This window comes from Equus caballus, chromosome 14 (assembly GCF_041296265.1).
Source record: "Equus caballus isolate H_3958 breed thoroughbred chromosome 14, TB-T2T, whole genome shotgun sequence".
Lineage (NCBI taxonomy): Eukaryota > Metazoa > Chordata > Mammalia > Perissodactyla > Equidae > Equus > Equus caballus.
Window position 1 is genome coordinate 19,379,412 of NC_091697.1, and position 18,033 is coordinate 19,397,444.

Here is an 18,033-nt window from a genome sequence, read left to right on the forward strand (position 1 = left end):
TAAAGAAAAAAATTTTATAAGAAAGTGTAACAAAAAGACAAAAAACGGGAAATATGCGTGAAAAGCTGAGAAACAGAGGATAGACCAAGAGATGAACACCCAAATAAGAGAAATTCCAGAAATAGGCAACAAAGAAAAGTAAAAGAGAGACAATTTCATGCAAATGTTTCAGAATTTAAGAATAAACAATGGCTTGAATGACAGGGCCCACGAAGCGGCAGCGCTGAGCGAATAGACGGTTTCACACAGCCTCAGAGCAAAAGCCCAGAAAGGAAGAGAAGATCCTGAAACCCACGAGGACGTGAAAGTCACCGGCTATGAAGGAGTAGCGTCTCCAGGGAAACGAACAAAACTGGATCTGACTAGTTATCTGATTGGTTTGAAAATATAGAAAATCATCTCAGTCATTTTATGTTCTTTTAGGGCAATTAGGGGGAAAATTAGAAAGCAAGCTAAAAAGAAAACAAAAGGCAGATATACGCTCCAGAAAAATTAAATGTTACAGAAAACGAAGTGTAATAATGCTACACTATTTCTCACTGCAGTAAATGATATCTACAGAAACACAGAATTACTAACATTACTGACAACCGAAATTGTCATGCAATTATGTCGGGGGGGGGGGGGGGAGGATGGGGGTGGGTAGAAAGGAGCTAAATCTTCATCTGCAACTGCAGAAAGGCTGTGTTGTGTTCCTGCAGGGGAGAGAAGCAGGCGGTCATTGCTTTTTGTTGCAAGCCTGATGGCGGCCTTATAAGACTTATTTGAAAACTACTTTTAAAAGCTACTTTAAAATAAAGCTATTTCTTTGATCTCAATAAAAATAAATTTAAAAATAGTTGCTAAATGAACGAACAGATGAATGTCATTCAAGCAGAGGCAGCGTGGAACCCAGAGCCGGGACGCTGAGGAACTCAGAGGGCCTCCTGAAGGAGGCAGAGGAGGAACCCGCCGGCGCCCCCGCTGCCTGACCCGCTCTGGCACCGCCTTCCTCCCCGAGCAGGAGCACGTGAGGAGACAATCCAGGCTTATCACGAGGAGGAGGAGGAAGCGGAGGAGGAGGAAAAGAAGAAATAAATAGTGAAACTAGCATTGGTCAAAGAAAACGTAAACAATTTTTTTTTAAACTCTGGCTTTTTGTTTACTCACAAACCTGAGAATTTCAATGAAACCGACAATATGGAGGAAAATATATTCAGAAGAAAGAGAAATCAAAACAAATTAAAATGGAACAAATATCTCAGAGGCTTTGAATCTAGATGGTTTTACATTTTAAAGATGATTTCCGTTGTATATTAGATGTTTTTTAGAAAAGAACAAAAGATGTCTATCTATCCAGCACATTATGCAAAAGAATCTAACCTATGATGCCTAAACCTGATAAAGAGGAGGAAAAAATAACCCTGATAAAATCGGAAAACCAAATAGAAGCTAAGGCACATTAAGCGAATGACCTAATGTAATCACGTTGCATTTATCCCCGGAATCCACAGTGGGTCCGCCGTGATGGCTCCTATGCCACAAAGGGTGTTACATGGCGAAATGAGAAAAAGATCATTTTAATACAAGTCGCAGGCGAAGCCTCACGCATTTCCCTACGTTCCGTATAAACGAGCATGTACATACACTAGTAGGACAAGAATGACATCTTCTTTAATGTCAAACAGCATCTAAGTCAGAGCAGCAGTTCCCAAACCCTCGACGTTCGCGCGCTGGAGGCCCCCCCACAGCAGCCGCGCAGAACCAGCCGCCCCGCGAACGCCTCCCGCCGCCTGGTCGGGGAAGCACCGGCCCAGGCAGTCAAACCTGAAACCCCACAGGAGAGGCAACGCGTCGAACTTTCCCAACAGTATTGGAACAAAGAACAAATACAGTAAAAATTCAGAAAACAGTTCAGCAAGGTGACTGCGGTATAAACAACAAGCAAAAGCTTTTCTACACACGGGCAATAAAACAATCGGGAGATAAAACTGTGGTGGAGGGAGGGGGAGGGGATCCTAGTCACGAAGCAACGAAAGTAGATGCCTAGGAGTAATCCTAATAAGCTACGCGAGAAACTTAAAGCTACAGGCGTTTCCTGAAAATTAGCACGAACCAGACAAGTAGACAAGAGGCAGGTGTTTCACGACAGCGAGGCTCAGAGGCTTGGTGGCTTCGCCTCTGAAACGGGACGTGCATCCTCAAGGTCAGGAGAGGACCGAGAGCCGTGAGAGGCGCGCTCGGTGTCGCACGCTCTCGGAAAGTCGGGTTTGGAGCGCCCTCGGGCGGGAGTCTCTCTCCTGGTTCTCCGACTCGCGCAGTCCTGTTCCCCGCGGGACCCAGGCCGACCGCCTAGCCGCCGACCCCGCTGGACCGCAGCCCGCCAAGCTCCTCACGCGTCCCGGGCTGCACCCCGGTTGCCGGGCAACCACGTGCCGGCGGAAACGCTGCAGAGCTTCCCGGGGGTCGCGCTGGCTCCGCGCTCCGCGCGCACGGCGCGCACCTGGTCTCCGGCAGTGGGGCGCGGGGTGCTGGCCGGAATCCCTGCTGCTGTAGGGGCGGAGAGGGTATGAAACCCGTCTGTTCGCAATCGGCTGAGCTGAGGAGTGCGCTGGGAGGGAGGATGCCCAGGCCCAGTCCTCAGGTGGCAGGCTGGGGACCCCAAAACCTCCCCGGTGACGGGTTCGCTGTTTCCAGGGTCTACTCCGGCCTGAGTTCATTTGTGGGTGCGGCGTGGTCACCGAGTGTGCAGAAGACACACTCAAAGTATGCTGAGAAAAAGTAAAATTCGTCCGTCAGCGGATCAGTCTCCCTCACTTTCCTGGAGCCGGTTTTATCATAGCGCCGACTGCTTACAACGCTTACGTCAGCTTGTGGACATCTACACAAAAGCCCGCTGGGATTTTGATTGGAATTGCATTGAATCTATAGATTAAATTAGGAAAAATTGACCTTGTAAGAACATCGAGTCTTCTGGTCCACGAAAACCGTGTACCTGTTTACTTTAGTGTTACTGGATTGTGTCCATCAGAGTCCGGCAGTTTGCAGCGCATAGATCTTGCACATATTTTGTCAAATTTATACCTAGGTACTCAATTTTATTGTTACTATTGTAAATGATATTTTCTATTATGTGAAATTCAAATCTGTACATAGCAGGGTCTGCAAACCATGGGCCAAATCTGATCCCCCACCTGTTTTCGTGCAGATAAAAATGGTATTTTAGGGCCCACGGGTGGCGCAGCGCTTAAGTGCGCACATTCCGCTTTGGTGGCCTCGGTTTCGTCTGGTTCGCATCCGGTGCGGACATGGCACCGCTTGGCAAGCCATGCTGTGGTGGGCGTCCCACATATAAAGTAGAGGAAGATGGGCACGGATATTAGCTCAGGGCCAGTCTTCCTCAGCAAAAAGAGGGAGTTGGCAGCAGTTAGCTCAGGGCTAATCTTCCTCAAAAAAAGAAAAAAGGTATTTTACATTATTAAATGGTTAAAAAAATCAAAATAATATTTTGTGATATAGGAAGATTATGTGAAATTCAAATTTCAGTGTCCGTAAATAAGGTATTATTGGAACATGGCCATGCTGCCCTGTCATTTACATATTGTCTCTGGATGGCTTCCCACTGCAGCAGTAGAGTTTGAGGATAGCAGAGACCATGTGGCCTGCAGAACTGAAATATTTACTAATTAGCCTTTCCAGTGTGCCCATTCCAGGTATAAAGGAATACAGTTGACTTAGGCATATTGACTTTGCATCCTGCAACCTTCCTTAACTCATTAGTTCTAGGATTGTGTTTTATTTTCTTTTGTTTGTAGATTTGGGGGGATTTTTGGCATAGCAAAGAATGTTTTCTGAGAATGGAGATAGTTTTATTTCTTCCTTTCCAACCGTAAGTGTTTTATTTCTTTTTCTTGCTTTATTGAACTACTTCTAAAATCTTTTAAAATAAATTTTAAAATAAAATATCATACTTTTAGCCTGATATTGAATAGGAGTGGTTGGAGGGGCCGTCCTCAACTGTTCTCTGTCCTGGGGCGATGCATTCAGTCGGTCCTGGTTGAGTAGGATGTTGTAGGGTTTTGTAGATGCCTTTTACTGGGTTAAGGAAGTTTCCTTAAGCCCTATTTTGCTGACAGTTTCTGTGATTAAAAAATGATGAAGTTTGTCAAATGCTTTTTCTGCATCTATTGAGATGATTATAGGGTTACTTTTATTTATTTGGTTTTTTTTTTCCTTTTTCTCCCCAAAGCCCCTCGGTACATAGTTGTATATTCTTCGTTGTGGGTCCTTCTAGTTGTGGCATGTGGGACGCTGCCTCAGCGTGGTTTGATGAGCAGTGCCATGTCCACGCCCAGGATTCGAACCAACGAAACACTGGGCCGCCTGCAGCGGAGCGCGCGAACTTAACCACTCGGCCACGGGGCCAGCCCCCTATTTATTTGTTAATGAACAAACTGTGTTGACTGATTTTTCTAATGTTGAATCAGCCTTGCTTTCTTGTGTTGACCTTCACTTTGTTGTGATGTAGTATGTTCTTTATGTATTGTTGGATTCAATTTCTAATATTTTATTGATTTTAATATCTGTGTCCATGAGGGCCATTGGTCTGTAGTGTTTCTTTCTGGTAACATCTTTTGTCTGGTTATACGATTAAGGTAGTTCTGGCTCCATAAAATGATTTGGGAGGTGATCCTTCTTTTTCTATTTTCTGGAAGACACTGTTTTGAATTGGTATTATTTTTTTCTTAAATATTTGTAGAATTCAGCAGTGAAACCCTCTGGGCCCAGAGTGTGTTGTCTTGCTTCGTTTTTGAAGGTTTTAAACTATTAAATCCAACTTTTTAAATTACCTATCTTTCTTCTTGAGTTTTGGTAGTTTGTGTCTTTCAATAAGTTGGTCCATTTCATCTAAGTTGTCAAAAAACGTGGAGTTTTCATAATATTCCCTTGTTATCCTCTTAATGTCTGTGGGATCAGTAGTAATGTCTTCTGTTTCATTCCTGATGTTGGTAATCTGTGTCTTCTCTCATATTTTCTTGGTCACATTGGTTAGAGCTCTGTCTATCAATTTTATTGATCTTTTCAAAGAATCAGCTTTTGATTTTATTGATTGTTCTCTATTGCTTTTCTGTTTTCAATTTCATTAATTACTGTTCTAATCTTTGTTATTTCCTTCTTTCTGCTTGCTTTAGGTTTAATTTGCTCCTCTAGTTTCTTGAGGTGGAAATCAGATTACTTATTTTAGATCTTTTTTCTATTCTAATAAAATCATTTAAGGTTGTAAATTTCCCTCTATACATTGCTTTAGCTGCACTGTACGGATTTAGATATATTGTATTTTTATTTCCATTCTGTTCAAACTATTCCTTTTAATTTCTCAACTTCCTCTTCGACTCATATGTTACTTATAAGTTTATTGTTTAATTTCCAAGTGTTTGTACATTTTCCTCTCATTCTTCTGCTATTGATTTTTAGTTTAGTTCCATTATGGTTTGAGAATATATATATATATATATTTTTTTTTTCCTGAGGAAGATTTCACTCTGGGCTAACATCCATTGCCAGTCTTCCTCTTTTTTTCCTTTTGTGTCAGCCACTGCCACAGCATGGCTGCTAACAGATGAGTGGTGTCGGTCTGTGCCCAGTGAATCAAACCAGGCCACCAAAGTGGAACGCACCAAACTTTACCTCTAGGCCACTGGGGCAGGCCTGAGAACATACATTTTTATGAATCCAACTTTTTTCAATTTTTTAAGGTTTGTATTATTTCCCAGAACATGCTGTATATTTATGAGTGTTCCTTGTGCACTTGAAAAGAACACATATTCTGCTGTTGTTGCGTTGGAGTGTTCTCTAAGTGTCAATTAGGTCAAGTTGGTCGACATTCTGTTCAAGTCATCTATATTTTTACAGAATTTCTGGCTACGTGTTCTTTCAGTTAGTGAGAGGAATGTCGAAGTCCTGACTATAATTGTGGATTTATCAATTTCTCTTTTCAGATCTATTCATTTTTGCTGCATATATTTTGAAGTGTGTGTATGAAGGTTCATAGACATTTAAGATTATTATGTCTTCTTGGAAAATTGGCCTCTTTTTCATTTGCAATGTACCACTTTATCCCTGATAACACTGTTGTTCTGAAGTCTAATTTGTTTGAAATAAATATGGCGACCTTGACTTTCTTTTGGTTACTGTTTTTCATGGTCTCTCTCCAATATTTTTATTTTAATTTGAGGTTTTTCAACCTCAGCACTGACATTTTGGGACAAATAATTCTTTGTCCTGTCCATTGTAGGATGTTTATCAGTGTCCCTGGCCGCTATACACTAGATGTCAGTAGCACCTCCTAGTTTTGAAAACCAAAAATGTCTCTAACATTGCCGAATGGATCCTGGTGAGCAAAATCACCCCTCCCCCTTTATAGCTTGTGTTGTAACCTACCTGTGTCTTTGTATTTAAAGTAGGTTTCCTGTAGACCATGAAGTTGGGTCTTGATTTTTCTTTCTTTTTCTTTTTTATCCAATCTGACAATCTTTGTCTTTTAACTGGTATGTTTAGGCTATTCACATTAAACTGCTTATTGATATGGTTGGATTAAAAGCTATCTTCTTGCTAGATGTTTTTTCTTTGTTCAGTTTGTTTTCTCTTCTTGTTTTTCCTCTTCTCCTGCCTTTGTGGATTTAATTTTATGATTTCTCTCCACCTCCTCATTGACTTATTATTTATGCCTCTTTTTTCATACTTCTCTTGTAGTGTAAAAACCTTATAAGTGTATGGGGCCGGCCTGGTGGTGCAGTGGTTAAATGAGCATGTTCCGCCTTGGTAGCCCCGGGGTTCGCCATTTTGGATCCCAGGTGTGGACATGGCACCTGCTTGACAAGCCATACTGTGGTAGGCGTCCTACATATAAAGTAGAGGAAGAAGGGGACTGATGTTAGCTCAGGGCCAGCCTTCCTCAGCAAAAAGAGGAGGATTGGCAGCAGACGTTAGCTCAGGGCTAATCTTCCTCAAAAAAACCTTATAAGTACCTTATAAGTGTATATTCTCAATTCCTCCCTTCCATCCTTTTGCCATTGTGTCATATATGTCACTTTAAAACATGCTATAAATACGCAATACACTCTTATAGTTTTTGCTTTAAGCAGTTAGCATTTAGAATAATAAAAATAAGGAATAAAAAAATTTTACTTTGGCTTCATTTATTCCATTTCCAATGCTTTTATTTGTGTGTGTGTGTGTAGATCCAATTTGCTGCCCTATATTGTATTCTTTCTGCCTGGATCAGTTACTTTAAATTTTCTTGTAGGGTAGGTCTGCTGGCACTGAATTCCCTCAGTTCCTGTGTGTCTGAAAAACTATTTCTCCTTCACTTTTGAAGGGAATTTTCACTAAGTAAAATTTCTGTGTTGAGAGCTTCGTCAGCACTGTAAAGATGGCGCTGTCATCTTCTTTGCTTGTACAGGTGCTGATGAGAAGTCTCCCGTATTTCTTATCCTCATTCATTTGTAGCTAATGTGTATTTTTTCCCTCTGGCTGCCTTCAAGATTTTCTCTTTGTCTTTGTTTTTTTTCAGTTTGAATATGATGAGTAAATGTGATTTGGTCGGGGGCGGGGGGGGAGTTAGATCCTTCTTGGAATTTTTTTAAATCATAACTTATCAACAAAGGTATCAAAAGTCCAGAAATGAGGGGAGTAAAATCAATGAATCATCAAAGTAGTAATTAGTAAAAGTTTATTGTGCACACACCAAAAGTCAGTTTGCAAACTGGGAGCACTCAAACCAAAACACGGAATGAGGCTCAGGGGTCTGTTGTTATAAAGCAGCTTATATAGTGAGAAAGCGATGACTGTTTATTCTTCACTGTGATTGGTTATGTTATTAGAATTTTCTTAAATGATAAGGAATTGGTCAGTGGTTACCTCATATCAACTGTGGGAAACAGTTCAAGTTTTGCTTATAATTTCCAGAAGCATGAGCAAGAAATGAGCCAGGTCAAGTTAGTCTTGCAAAATAAGCTAAATTAAGCTTTGCTTGTATGACTAAACTGGTTTTGTCTGTTCAGGGAATTTTCAAGGTTGGTCTTCATTTGTTATTTACTTTAACAAAAGTATGGTGAGGCCAAACACAAATCAGACAGGGGGGATGGCTAATTATAAAGTTTATTATACTCATGGTTTCCTGGGGGAAAGGCAGCACTCCATGGGGGCCAGTTGGGGGGAGCACTGGGGTTGGTCACGAGGCAGAGGGAGAGGGAGGCGCTGTGGACAAGTGCGTTTCTTGTGGTTTCCTCCAGAAGGAAGCAAGGAGGGTGGACGGAGGCTCTGAGATTAGTTAGCTATTTTAAAAGTGGTGCCCTGCGACCTCATGCTGGGCTAGGAATGTGGGGATGTTGGATGCTTTTCTCAAGTCCCTAGTTGTTTACCTAAAGTAACTGACATCCATCTTGAAGATGTTACAGCATCAAGTTACAGAAACAATAAAACATCATTAATACAGAGCTCACTGAGCTTCTTGGTCTGTGGTTTAGTGTCTGTCACTAATCTGGAAAAATTTCAGCCATTATTTCTTCAAATATTTTTTCTGCCCCATTTTCTCTTTCTTCCCTTCCTGGGATTCCAGTTGTGCATACGTTAAACTATTTGATGTTGGTCCACAGCCCACTTCTTAGGGCTTGTTCAGATGTGTTCCACGAGCACCCTGTGAGGTTCTTGGAAAAACTGTCTGCCAAAGGGCGTGTACTTTTCCATTTTTTGTGGCTTTCAGGGGATTCATACCATCCTGTCAGCTCATACTTACTCTTCACCAATTTTTCAACTATCCTAACTAAACTTTTCCTACTTGTGTCCTATTTGAGGCAGTGGCTCTCAGATTTTAGGCTAGTTGGTTGCTCTGTGACCTCAGCTATCCAATGGGTTCAAATAAAGTCAAAAGTTCCATGTTAGAGTGGCTCTTTTTTATAGCAAGGATGGGAGCTACACGTCTTCCAGCTCTTTACAGTCCAGGTGGGAGCCAGAATTCTGCCACTGCTTTTTTTTTGAAGTATTGTTTACCAACTGCTATGGGTTGAATTGTGTCCTGCAAAAATTCCTAAACTGAAAGCCTAACCCCAGTACCTCCCATGTGATTTTATTTGGAGATGGAGTATTTACAAAGGCAATCAAGTTAAAATGAGGTCGTTAAGGTGGGCCCTAATCCATACGACTGGTGCCCTTATACAAAGGGGGTGCCCTATACTTGTGCCTATATACTGGTGCCCTATATATGTACAGATACAAAGGAGACAGACACAGTGGGAGAATGCCATACGAAGATAAAGGCAGAAACTGGGGTGATGCTTCTGTAAGCCAAGATTGGCAGCAAGTCACCAGAAGCTAGGGAAGATGCACGGAACAGATTTTTTTTCTCACAGCCCTAAGAGAGAACCAACCCTGCCAACACCTCAGCCTTGGACTTCTAGCCTCTGTAACTGAGATAATAAATTTTGGGATGTTCTTAAATACCCTTTTTTTTTTTTAGAGAAGTTTTAGGTTCACAGCAAAACTGAGTGGGAGGTAGAGATTTTACATTTACCCCAGTCCCCACACATGCACAGCCACCCCCATTATCAACATCCCCCACCAGAATGGCACATTTGTTACAAGTGATGAACGTAGATGGACACGTCACAATCACCCAAAGTCCACAGTTTACTCAGGGTTCATTCTTGGTGTTCTACATGCTACGGGTTTGAACAACATGTATCTACCATTATAGCATCGTACAGAGTAGTTTCACTGCCCTAAAAATCCTCTGTGCTCAGCCTACTCATCCTTCTCTTCCACAGCAACCATGGCAATCTTTTTACTGTCTCCAGAGTTGTGCCTTTCCCAGAATGTCATACAGTTGGAATCATACAAAATGTAGTCTTTTCACATTGGCTTCTTTCATTTAGTGATATGCATTGAAGTTTCCTCCATGTTTTGTCATGGCTTGATAGTTCATTTCTTTTTAGTGCTGAATAATATTCCAATGTCCGGATGTACCACAGTTTATCCATCACCTGCCGAAGGACATCTTAATTGTTTCCAAGTTCTGGCCATTATTGATAAGGCTGCTGTAAACATGTGTTTGCAGGTTTTTGTGTGAATATAAGTTTTCAGCTTCTTTGGGTAAATACCAAGGAGTACAATCCTATGAAAAAAGTATTTAGTTTTGTAAGAAATCACCTGTCTTCCAAACTGGCCGTACCATTTTTCACTCACGGCAGCAATGAATGAGAGTTCCTGTTACTCCACATCCTCACCAGCGCTCTGGATTTTGACCATTCTAACAACGAGTAGTGAGTGAGTAGTGCATCTCATTGTTGCTTTAATTTGTGTTTCCCTGATGACACATGATGTAGAGAAATTTCTATTTTTAAGGCACTCAGTTTGTGGTCCTTTGTGGTACAACAGCCCTAGCAAACCAATACACCAACTAAAATCCCTGAGCTGTAGTCGACAGTCTTCTCAGGATCTGTTGAGATATGGAGTTTTTCTTAATTTGAATGAATTTTTTCCTCACATTGGAGCAAAAATATCGCATGATCTTCAGGAGATCTGGGAGACAGGAGGCGTGCTTAAAATGTACACTTAGTAGATGAAAGCAGCGCAGATATCCAGCTTTATGACCTGGGGGTTTCCTCTTAGACTTACAGAATCAACAGTGGGCTTCTAAGGATTTCTGTAAAGAAGTAGTCTGACATGGTCACGTCTTTAAATGCATTGCGTTTGCCCTCAGTGGGTGCTTCACGGTTTTCTAGGAATGCAGAGACCTTAAGCAAGGGAGTTTACATCCCTGAACGTCAGTTTCCTCACCTGACAAATGGGGATAGAAATCCAAAGTCCACTGGAAGATCGAATAAGATAATATCACAAATGCTCTTTGAAGCTTAGAGCCCACGAATCTTAAGGTTTAAAACCCCTGACGTTTACAGAATATCTTCAATCACACTCTCCAAAATCAGCACAACTACTGTGTGAAGTGAACGTGATTAAGACCCACAAACTCTTTAATACTCTCTTTCCTTGTTTTCAAATAGGAAATGATGACTAGGAAAGAAGGGAACAGATCCAGTAACTTCCAGGAGGTGGATGGGCAAAAGAATGTCTAAAACCCACAAGTTTAAAAAGTAAGCAATAAAAATTTAGATCAACTCTTTAACTGCCTCCCCACCCCATGCAGAAAAGACTTAACTCAGCAAGTCTGGACTGTCCAGACGCCGCCCATTCCAAAGAGGGGTTTGGCCCTTGCTCTGCTCCCGGGAGGCGACCTCCAAGCCCTGGAGGTTCTCTCCTGTCCTGCTTGGTAAGAGTGTCTTTGTTTCCCTGGGGGCCCTGGGTCACACCGGGTGGTATGTGCTGACAATGTGAATAATGATGGGACTCGACCTAGGAGGTATCACCTTGACCTCTGGAGAGGCTGGACACTGAAGGTCAGTCACAGGGATGGCAAGCCATGCCTACATGAGCAACCTCCAATTAAAAACCCTGGAAACTAACGCTCACTGAGCCTCCCTGGTTGGCAAGCATGTTGTCTCACATCATTGAGCCCTGCCCACACAACACCACTAAGAAAAGACAACTGGAAGCTTGCACCTAGTGTCTCCTGGACGGTGCCCAACGTGCCTTTTTCCATTGCTGATTTTAATCTGTATTCCTTTGCCATCATAACTTGTGATATGAATACAATGGCTTTTCTGAGTTCTCTGAGTCCTCCTAGTGCTCTCCCAACCACACCCTCCTCCCTGCAGTCAGTGCTCAACTACACAAGCGGCACTTAGGACTCGTGCACTCTTCTTCAGGAACAGGAAAGACAAAAATGAGAGACCCGCATACGTGGATGGATGGCTGACAGGCCCAACTACGACTCACACAAAACATATTCCTCCACAACTCCACCAAGAGAATGGAAAATTAGCTTCCAGAAGGATTTAAAAGCTGTTTTCTTAAACCAGATGCCTGTGATCCCTATTACGCACTGTTTCTCTTGGGGCTCCCCGTTAGCTCTGTCCTACAGGGGGGGTGGTGTTAGCCCTGGAGGGGGCTCCAACAGCCCCCACAAAAAAACCATCTGGAGCCCCATGTGGGGGCCCTCAGCTCACTGTGCAGAATGAGCCTCTTCAGCACCTGGGGCCTGAGGTCAGTAACACTGGTCTACCAAGGCTGGGGCAGAGGGGGGACACCTGTCCTGCCCACTCCGGGGGGGCTGGGGACCTAGGACTGAGGGAGACGGGAGTGGGCCCCAGGGCGACACCAGGAGTTGGTGGCTGCGGGAAATCCTGGCACCCAGCTTCTCACTGCCTCCTTGGAGCTTCACCACACCGCCTCAAGGCCCAGGAAGCAGCCCCACACATTCTGGGGAGAAGGGTGAGGTAAGGCCACGACCTGCAGACTGGTCCTCATCATGCCTCACTGGGGACCAGGCAGCAAGGAACAGCCATGTGGCGTCCAGGGCCACCCTCGTGAGAGGCGGCCTGGCGGTAGCGATGAGCACGGAGAACACCAAGCAGCGGCGGACAACGCGCCCTAGAGGAGCGCACTGGATAAGCTTCAAAGGAAGAGACAGGATTTGAAAAGATTAAACCAAAACAAAGAAAGAAGCAGCAACAAAAACAGCGAGGGGAACTCCGGGTTCGCTCTGAGCCCTCAGGAAGAAAATCTATCCTTCACAGATCCCTAGGCTCAAAGCCCCAGCTCCTAGTCCCGCCTGCCTTCCTCGTCCCACCTCCTGGCCTTCCCCGCCGCAGGGGGAGGGGGCTCACGCCCCAGCGCCGGTACCTCGACGCCTCTCCCCTCCAGAGTAACTACTGGGCCTCAATTTATCTACGACATAATATACATATTTAATATACATATTAAAGTTTAAACACACCGCCCACTGCACTGTGACAAACTCGGTCTACAAAACGAAACCTCTGCGCTCCGCTGACCCGGGGCTCGGACCCTGCCCTGTCAATCTGAAGGCCAAGCACCAGTTTTCATTCACAGCCCAAGCGGGTTGGAAGGCTCAGGCTTAACGGTGGTAAAAGCAGTTCCCGCCGCCTGTAATCCGCGGAGGCCACGCAGCCAGGACGAGGCCATTCCGGGCACCGCGCGCGGAGGGCTGCGCCTTCCAGCCCCGCCTCCGCCCCCGTCTGCGCCCCGGAACTCGCGGGCGCCGGGGCAGCGGGTCTGGGCGCCCTCGGCTCCGAGCCCGCATCCTGGGTTCCGACTCGCCCCCGCCGCGGCCCCGAGCCCAGCTCTCCGCCAAGACGCTGCTGTCCCCGCCGCTGCTTTCTCTCTTCTGAGTCAGAGAAGGAGCGGGCCGGAGCCACCGAGACTGTTATGTGACCAGAATTAAGTTTAGAGTCGCCCCGTGCCAACTTCCGCCCAGCAGCCACCTCTTAAGCATCCTCTCGAGGTAAAAGAAAGATCTGCCCCGGGCCCTGCCCCAGCGCGAAGGGGTCCCCGCGACAAGTAGCCGCGGACGCTCGGCCGGCGCACCGGGCGGGGAAGCGGGGCGGCGGTGTGGACCCGCCGGGCGGCGCGCCGGGCGAGGGCGGCGGGGTCTTCCGCATCCGGACCGGATCGCAGGAACCCGCTTACCCACTAGTGCTTGAGCCGGTGGGCGCGGTGTCCCCTGCAGCAAGGAGAGTCCGCAGCGACGACCCCAGGCACCCGCGGTCGGGCGGTGTTAGGGAAGGGCGCGTCCGACGGACATCGGTGTTTTTGAACACTGAATTCCTGAGGCAAGGGGGGGTTTCTGAAGAAGCTGTTTTGTTTTATTTGGGGATGGTTTGGTTAATGAGGTGGGGGAGGGTGACAAATACGGATCGCCCAGGCCCCTCCCCGGGCCCGCCCCGCCCTCGGTCCCCAGCGCAGGACGCCCCGCTGTGCCGGGGGCCCCGGATGGCGGGAAGGGGTGTCTGGGAGCCCTGCACAGCCTCGGAGCGCGAAGGAGCCGGGAAGTGCCTGCGCGGCCCGCGGCTCCTTGATTTAAAGGCTTTGCGCAGGCGGGACTCGGGGCGCCCGGAGCCCCACCCTGGACCGCGGCGGAGGCCCAGCTGCTAGAAGGGTTCTCTCGCGCGTCTGCTGTTGACACCCCCGCCCCCAGGCTGGGATACCGAAACCGGGATGGGGCACCCAGCTTAGCCAGAAGATGGCCAGAAAAGCAGGCAGATCCCCAGAGTGGCCGCCGCGGGAGGCGAGCGCTCGAACGAAGCCCCGCCAGGCCAGGCGGCCCGCGTGTCCCCAGGGCTTCTGCGTCCCGAGGGCTTCTGCGGGTGCCTGTCGGGAGCAGGCGCTCCCGCGACCCTCGCATTTCCCCCTCTCCTCCCCTGCCCCCCCGCCCCCGGGGCAGCGTCTGCAGGTGCCGCAGCAGAGCGGGGACGTGGTCTCCGAAGAGGAAGGCGTGTCCCCTCTCGGAGCCTTCCTTTCTTCCTCTGTCTGCCGTTCGCACCGACGACAGAGGCTGGGTTCACACGGGTCCCCTGTCCCGGTCTGTCCAGCGTCGGCAGGAATTTCTTGGATTCCAGGTGAGTCTGCAGCATCTGACCGCCATCTGGGCTCTAGGCAGGGGCCCGACAAATGTTCGCACGGAGTTCTGGGAGAATGAGAAGTCTGGCTGCGATACGTGAGGAGCCCAACGAAAAGCAGACACACTTAACCAGCGGACGGGCGGTGGGAGAGGAGGGCTTGGGGACTGGGCAGGTGGCTTGATCAGGGCTCAGTTCCATCCTCTGGAGATGGGCAAGAGGACCGGACTTCTTTGACCTTGCTGTTCCTGTCCCTGTGACCCAAGAGCCTATCTGGTGGAGTGGGAGCTGTCAACACCCATGCTGCCCCCCCACCTCCCTCACCTGGCCAGGCTTAGGCCCCAGGCCTGAGTTCCTGAGGAGTCTAGTGTCTTCCTTACTTTGAGGCACATGGGCCCGCCTCACCCTAGAAGATGCTGGAACCTCCCAGAGGTGTTCTGGTTGCTAGCTGAGGTGCCCTGCACCAGCTCCCCAGGCCCCGTTTGCTGGTCCAGAGAGGCCAGGGCTCAGGAGGGCCCAGGAGTCCTGCAAACAACTTGAGTACCCTGAGCCCCAGAGCCTTGGCCATGCGGCTTCCTAGGCCTCTCCCGACTCTGCAGCCCCCAAAGACACACACACCTGCGGTGGGGCTGACCCCTGCCCCATCCCACCTTGGGCTTATTATTTGGGTGCCAGGAAAGTAGTAAAGGACCCCCTGGACATTTAGACACCGAGTGTGGAGGGGGTGAATATGAGTGAGGCAGGTCCGAAGGAGAGGAGAAGGGAGCTCAGTGCAGCAGGAGCTTGGAAAACGCCAGCCTTAATTGCCCAAACTCAAAAGAGGCGGAGTCTCTGAGCCCTTCTTGTTCCTGGGACTTTGGGTCCAGCTTTTGCTTCTACCGTGGAAAAGAGACAGTAGACATTTCAATTCCGGAGAAATTTAGGAAAACCTGGAAAATAGCGGGAAGATTTGTTGGGATAGGCCCCTGCAGGGAAACCCACCCAGTGTAGTGTTAGAGCCTGGCACCAGGGCCCTGCTCCGACCCGGCAGCTGCCACTGTCTCCACCCGTGAGAAGTTTTCGGGGTCCAGGGTACTTGCCCCCGGGAGCTCCAGCCCTTGTCCCACATAGGTGTCATACTTAGGTCCCGGTACCATGATTCCCTGCCGGAATGGCACTGATCCCGCTTCCAGGGTCTGCAAGACTTATTCCCCGGTTCCATCCTCCCCAGAGCAAGCTGAGCCTTGGTCCCCAGAGAGCCAAGGGGGGCGCTGTTTGCGCAGGTGGGCGGTGTAGACGGCGCCTGGACGTGCATTCTGCTTACATACCCGAACTGGAGAGGTCTCTCGTGGTACAGGCCTTCACGTGTCCTCTTGCCAATCTTGGGAGCCGGGAGCCCCAGTTCGAGAGGAAAACCCAAGACGGCGGGGAAGGACTCTTCTCAAGACCCCGAGGTCATGCGTGATGCGCAGACCAGGTTGCGGAGGCGGCGAGCTCCAGGCCTGGCGAGCTCAGCCGGGACGGACCAAGTCCCTTTGCATCCTGCAGGGCGGCCGGGTGCAGTTTGCATTGGACAGACAGCCCGCGGGTCAGCGAAGAGCCAGACTCCGGGACCGAGAAGAATCTGAAGCGAAGAGAAACATGCGGCCGTCGAGCTCCGGGGGAGGTGAGGCTGGTAGAGCCGGAAAGGGCCCCGACCGCCCTCAGTCCAGGAGTCCGGGAGCGTCCCCTGCGGGTTCCAGCCAGTCCCTCGATGGAATGCTGCTGGCATTCGGGGTTTCTCACGGGAGCGGAATGCTTTTAAAGCCTCCGCGTTCTTAGGCCTGGTGGTTAAGTCGCGTCCCGTCCCGCGGTGCTCGCCGCGGCCGGGCTCGCGCAGAAGCGCGCCGGCGGCCCCCTCCCGGCGTCCAGCCGCGGCCGCCCCCAGGTCGCTCGGTCCCCGGGAGCTGTGCGCCCGGCCGGGCCCCCCGGAGCTCCTGCCCTTCCGCGCCCTGCACGCCCGTTTCGGGCTCCAAGTCCCAGGCAAAGACGAACGCGTGCCTTGCTGACGCGAGCCTTGCTGACCCTCGCGTGGCTGCGTTTGCCCTTTGGTTGGCGGGGATGAGGAGGGTATGTTGCTGCTTGCAGGAAGTTCTTTTTCATTTTTTTAATCCCAACTGGGGCAAAGATTCCAACCCGCTGCCAGTTTTAACTTCGAGTATCTCTTCTCCCCAGAAGGCAGGACACAGGAGCCCGAAGAGTCGAGCTGCGCCCTGCCCTGCCTCCTGGCTTTCTCAGAAGGCCGGGCCGCCGTGAGGCCTTGCTAACCCCGAAGGCTTCATCCCCGCGTCAGTCCCGGGCTCCGGAGGCGCCACGGCCCCCGCGGGCGGGCGGCGAGGAGGAGCCGGTACCGCGGGAGCAGCCCAGCTTTCCTGCGCTCCCGCCCCTGCCCTCCCCGGGAGCCCTCTGAGGCTCTGGCGCGGGAGAGGAGGCTGGGACGGGCTAGGGCAGGCGCGAGCCAAGGGCCAGAGAACTTGACCGCCCATCTGCAGCCCTTCCCAGCCCGGCGCCGGGCCGGGTGTGAGGAGGGCGGGGAGACCCGGGGTGGGGGCCGGCCTGCGTGAGCCTGAAAAGCTGATGAAAGAACCAGCCCCCGAATAGAGAACCGAGGACACGTTTAAACCCATGGGAATTTAATTGACGATATGTGCTAAAGGCAGCAGCTTGGTTCGATGTGAGAACGGTGGTTCGTTTAGTGGTGCTGGTCGAGTACTTGAGCATCGTCTACGAGACAGTCCTCTGGTGCTCAGCATGTGCAGAAATAGGCTCGTGAGTTATTGCAGACAGAAAAAACATCCAAACCACGGAAGAAATACAAGGGGGGAGTTTTTCTAGGCTTTTTTAAAACATAGTTTTTAAACGGGACAGCATTCCTAAGCTACACATTTTGGCAAACTAATCAGGCAGTGTCTCTTACAGTTGTCACTGCACATAACCCTGAAGGCAGCACCCCCCGCTGGGGACGTGTGCAGCGGGAGGAAAAGCACCTGCCCGGGAGAAGCTGCGGGGCAAACGCTCTTCAACCGGGAACCGCGGCTGGTCGAGGGCCCACCTTTCTGGCTTATTGGATTTTGGTTCTTTGGGGGCTCTGAGGCTTTCTTTGCCGTTGAGCTATTCCGCAATTCTGTGAGTTGTAGATAACTGATAGCAAAGCGAAGTAATTCTTGTCTGTAGACATGTAAATGAGTCCTGCCCCACCCCCCAAGGTTCAATTGACTTCTCTCCCCCACTGAAAGAAGCCAATTTTGCCTCTATTTACACATTCATTTCACTGTTCCTCATCTACACGTGTGTCTGTTCTTTAGATCGTCCTTTGAACTGGTTTTGACATCTTTTTTATGGCCTCATTAATAATGAGTTAAATCATTAGTACGTGTTTATTTTACACTCTATGAAAGAATTGTGGTTTTATCCTTTTTGGTTTTTTTTGAGAATTATCCTATAACAAAACAACTATAGTGGCATTTATGGTGGTAAAACAAAGTAAAATACGAAACCAGCT

The 18,033-nt window shown here is 48.5% G+C and overlaps 1 protein-coding gene across 4 annotated transcripts; it reads left to right on the forward strand.

Annotated features, from left to right (window-relative positions):
• Positions 1-13,151: 13,151 nt before the first annotated feature.
• LOC138917434 (uncharacterized) lies at positions 13,152-17,897 on the forward strand. Of its 4 annotated transcripts, none has more exons than XR_011425415.1 (4): positions 13,152-13,399; positions 14,339-14,513; positions 16,041-16,158; positions 16,707-17,897. XR_011425415.1 is itself a non-coding variant. In XM_070233753.1 (3 exons), the coding sequence occupies exons 1-3, from the start codon at positions 14,138-14,140 to the stop codon at positions 16,796-16,798; spliced, it is 777 nt and encodes a 258-aa protein (XP_070089854.1). In that variant the 5' UTR covers positions 13,750-14,137; the 3' UTR covers positions 16,799-17,897. The 4 variants fall into 4 exon arrangements, 2 of the variants coding, with proteins under 2 accessions (XP_070089854.1, XP_070089855.1); XR_011425416.1 differs by having other exon boundaries at positions 13,223-13,399; positions 16,710-17,897; XM_070233753.1 differs by lacking the exon at positions 13,152-13,399 and having other exon boundaries at positions 13,750-14,513; positions 15,850-16,158.
• The last annotated feature ends 136 nt before the right edge of the window (positions 17,898-18,033 follow it).

Excerpts from the sequence above, each read along its gene's own strand:
- LOC138917434 (XM_070233753.1), top strand. The coding sequence starts at position 14,138 with ATGGCCAGAAAAGCAGGCAGATCCCCAGAGTGGCCGCCGCGGGAGGCG. Across the intron at positions 14,514-15,849 it reads AGGAATTTCTTGGATTCCAG|GCCTTCACGTGTCCTCTTGC; the intron begins GTGAGTCTGCAG and ends CTCGTGGTACAG. Across the intron at positions 16,159-16,706 it reads GCCGTCGAGCTCCGGGGGAG|AAGGCAGGACACAGGAGCCC; the intron begins GTGAGGCTGGTA and ends TCTTCTCCCCAG.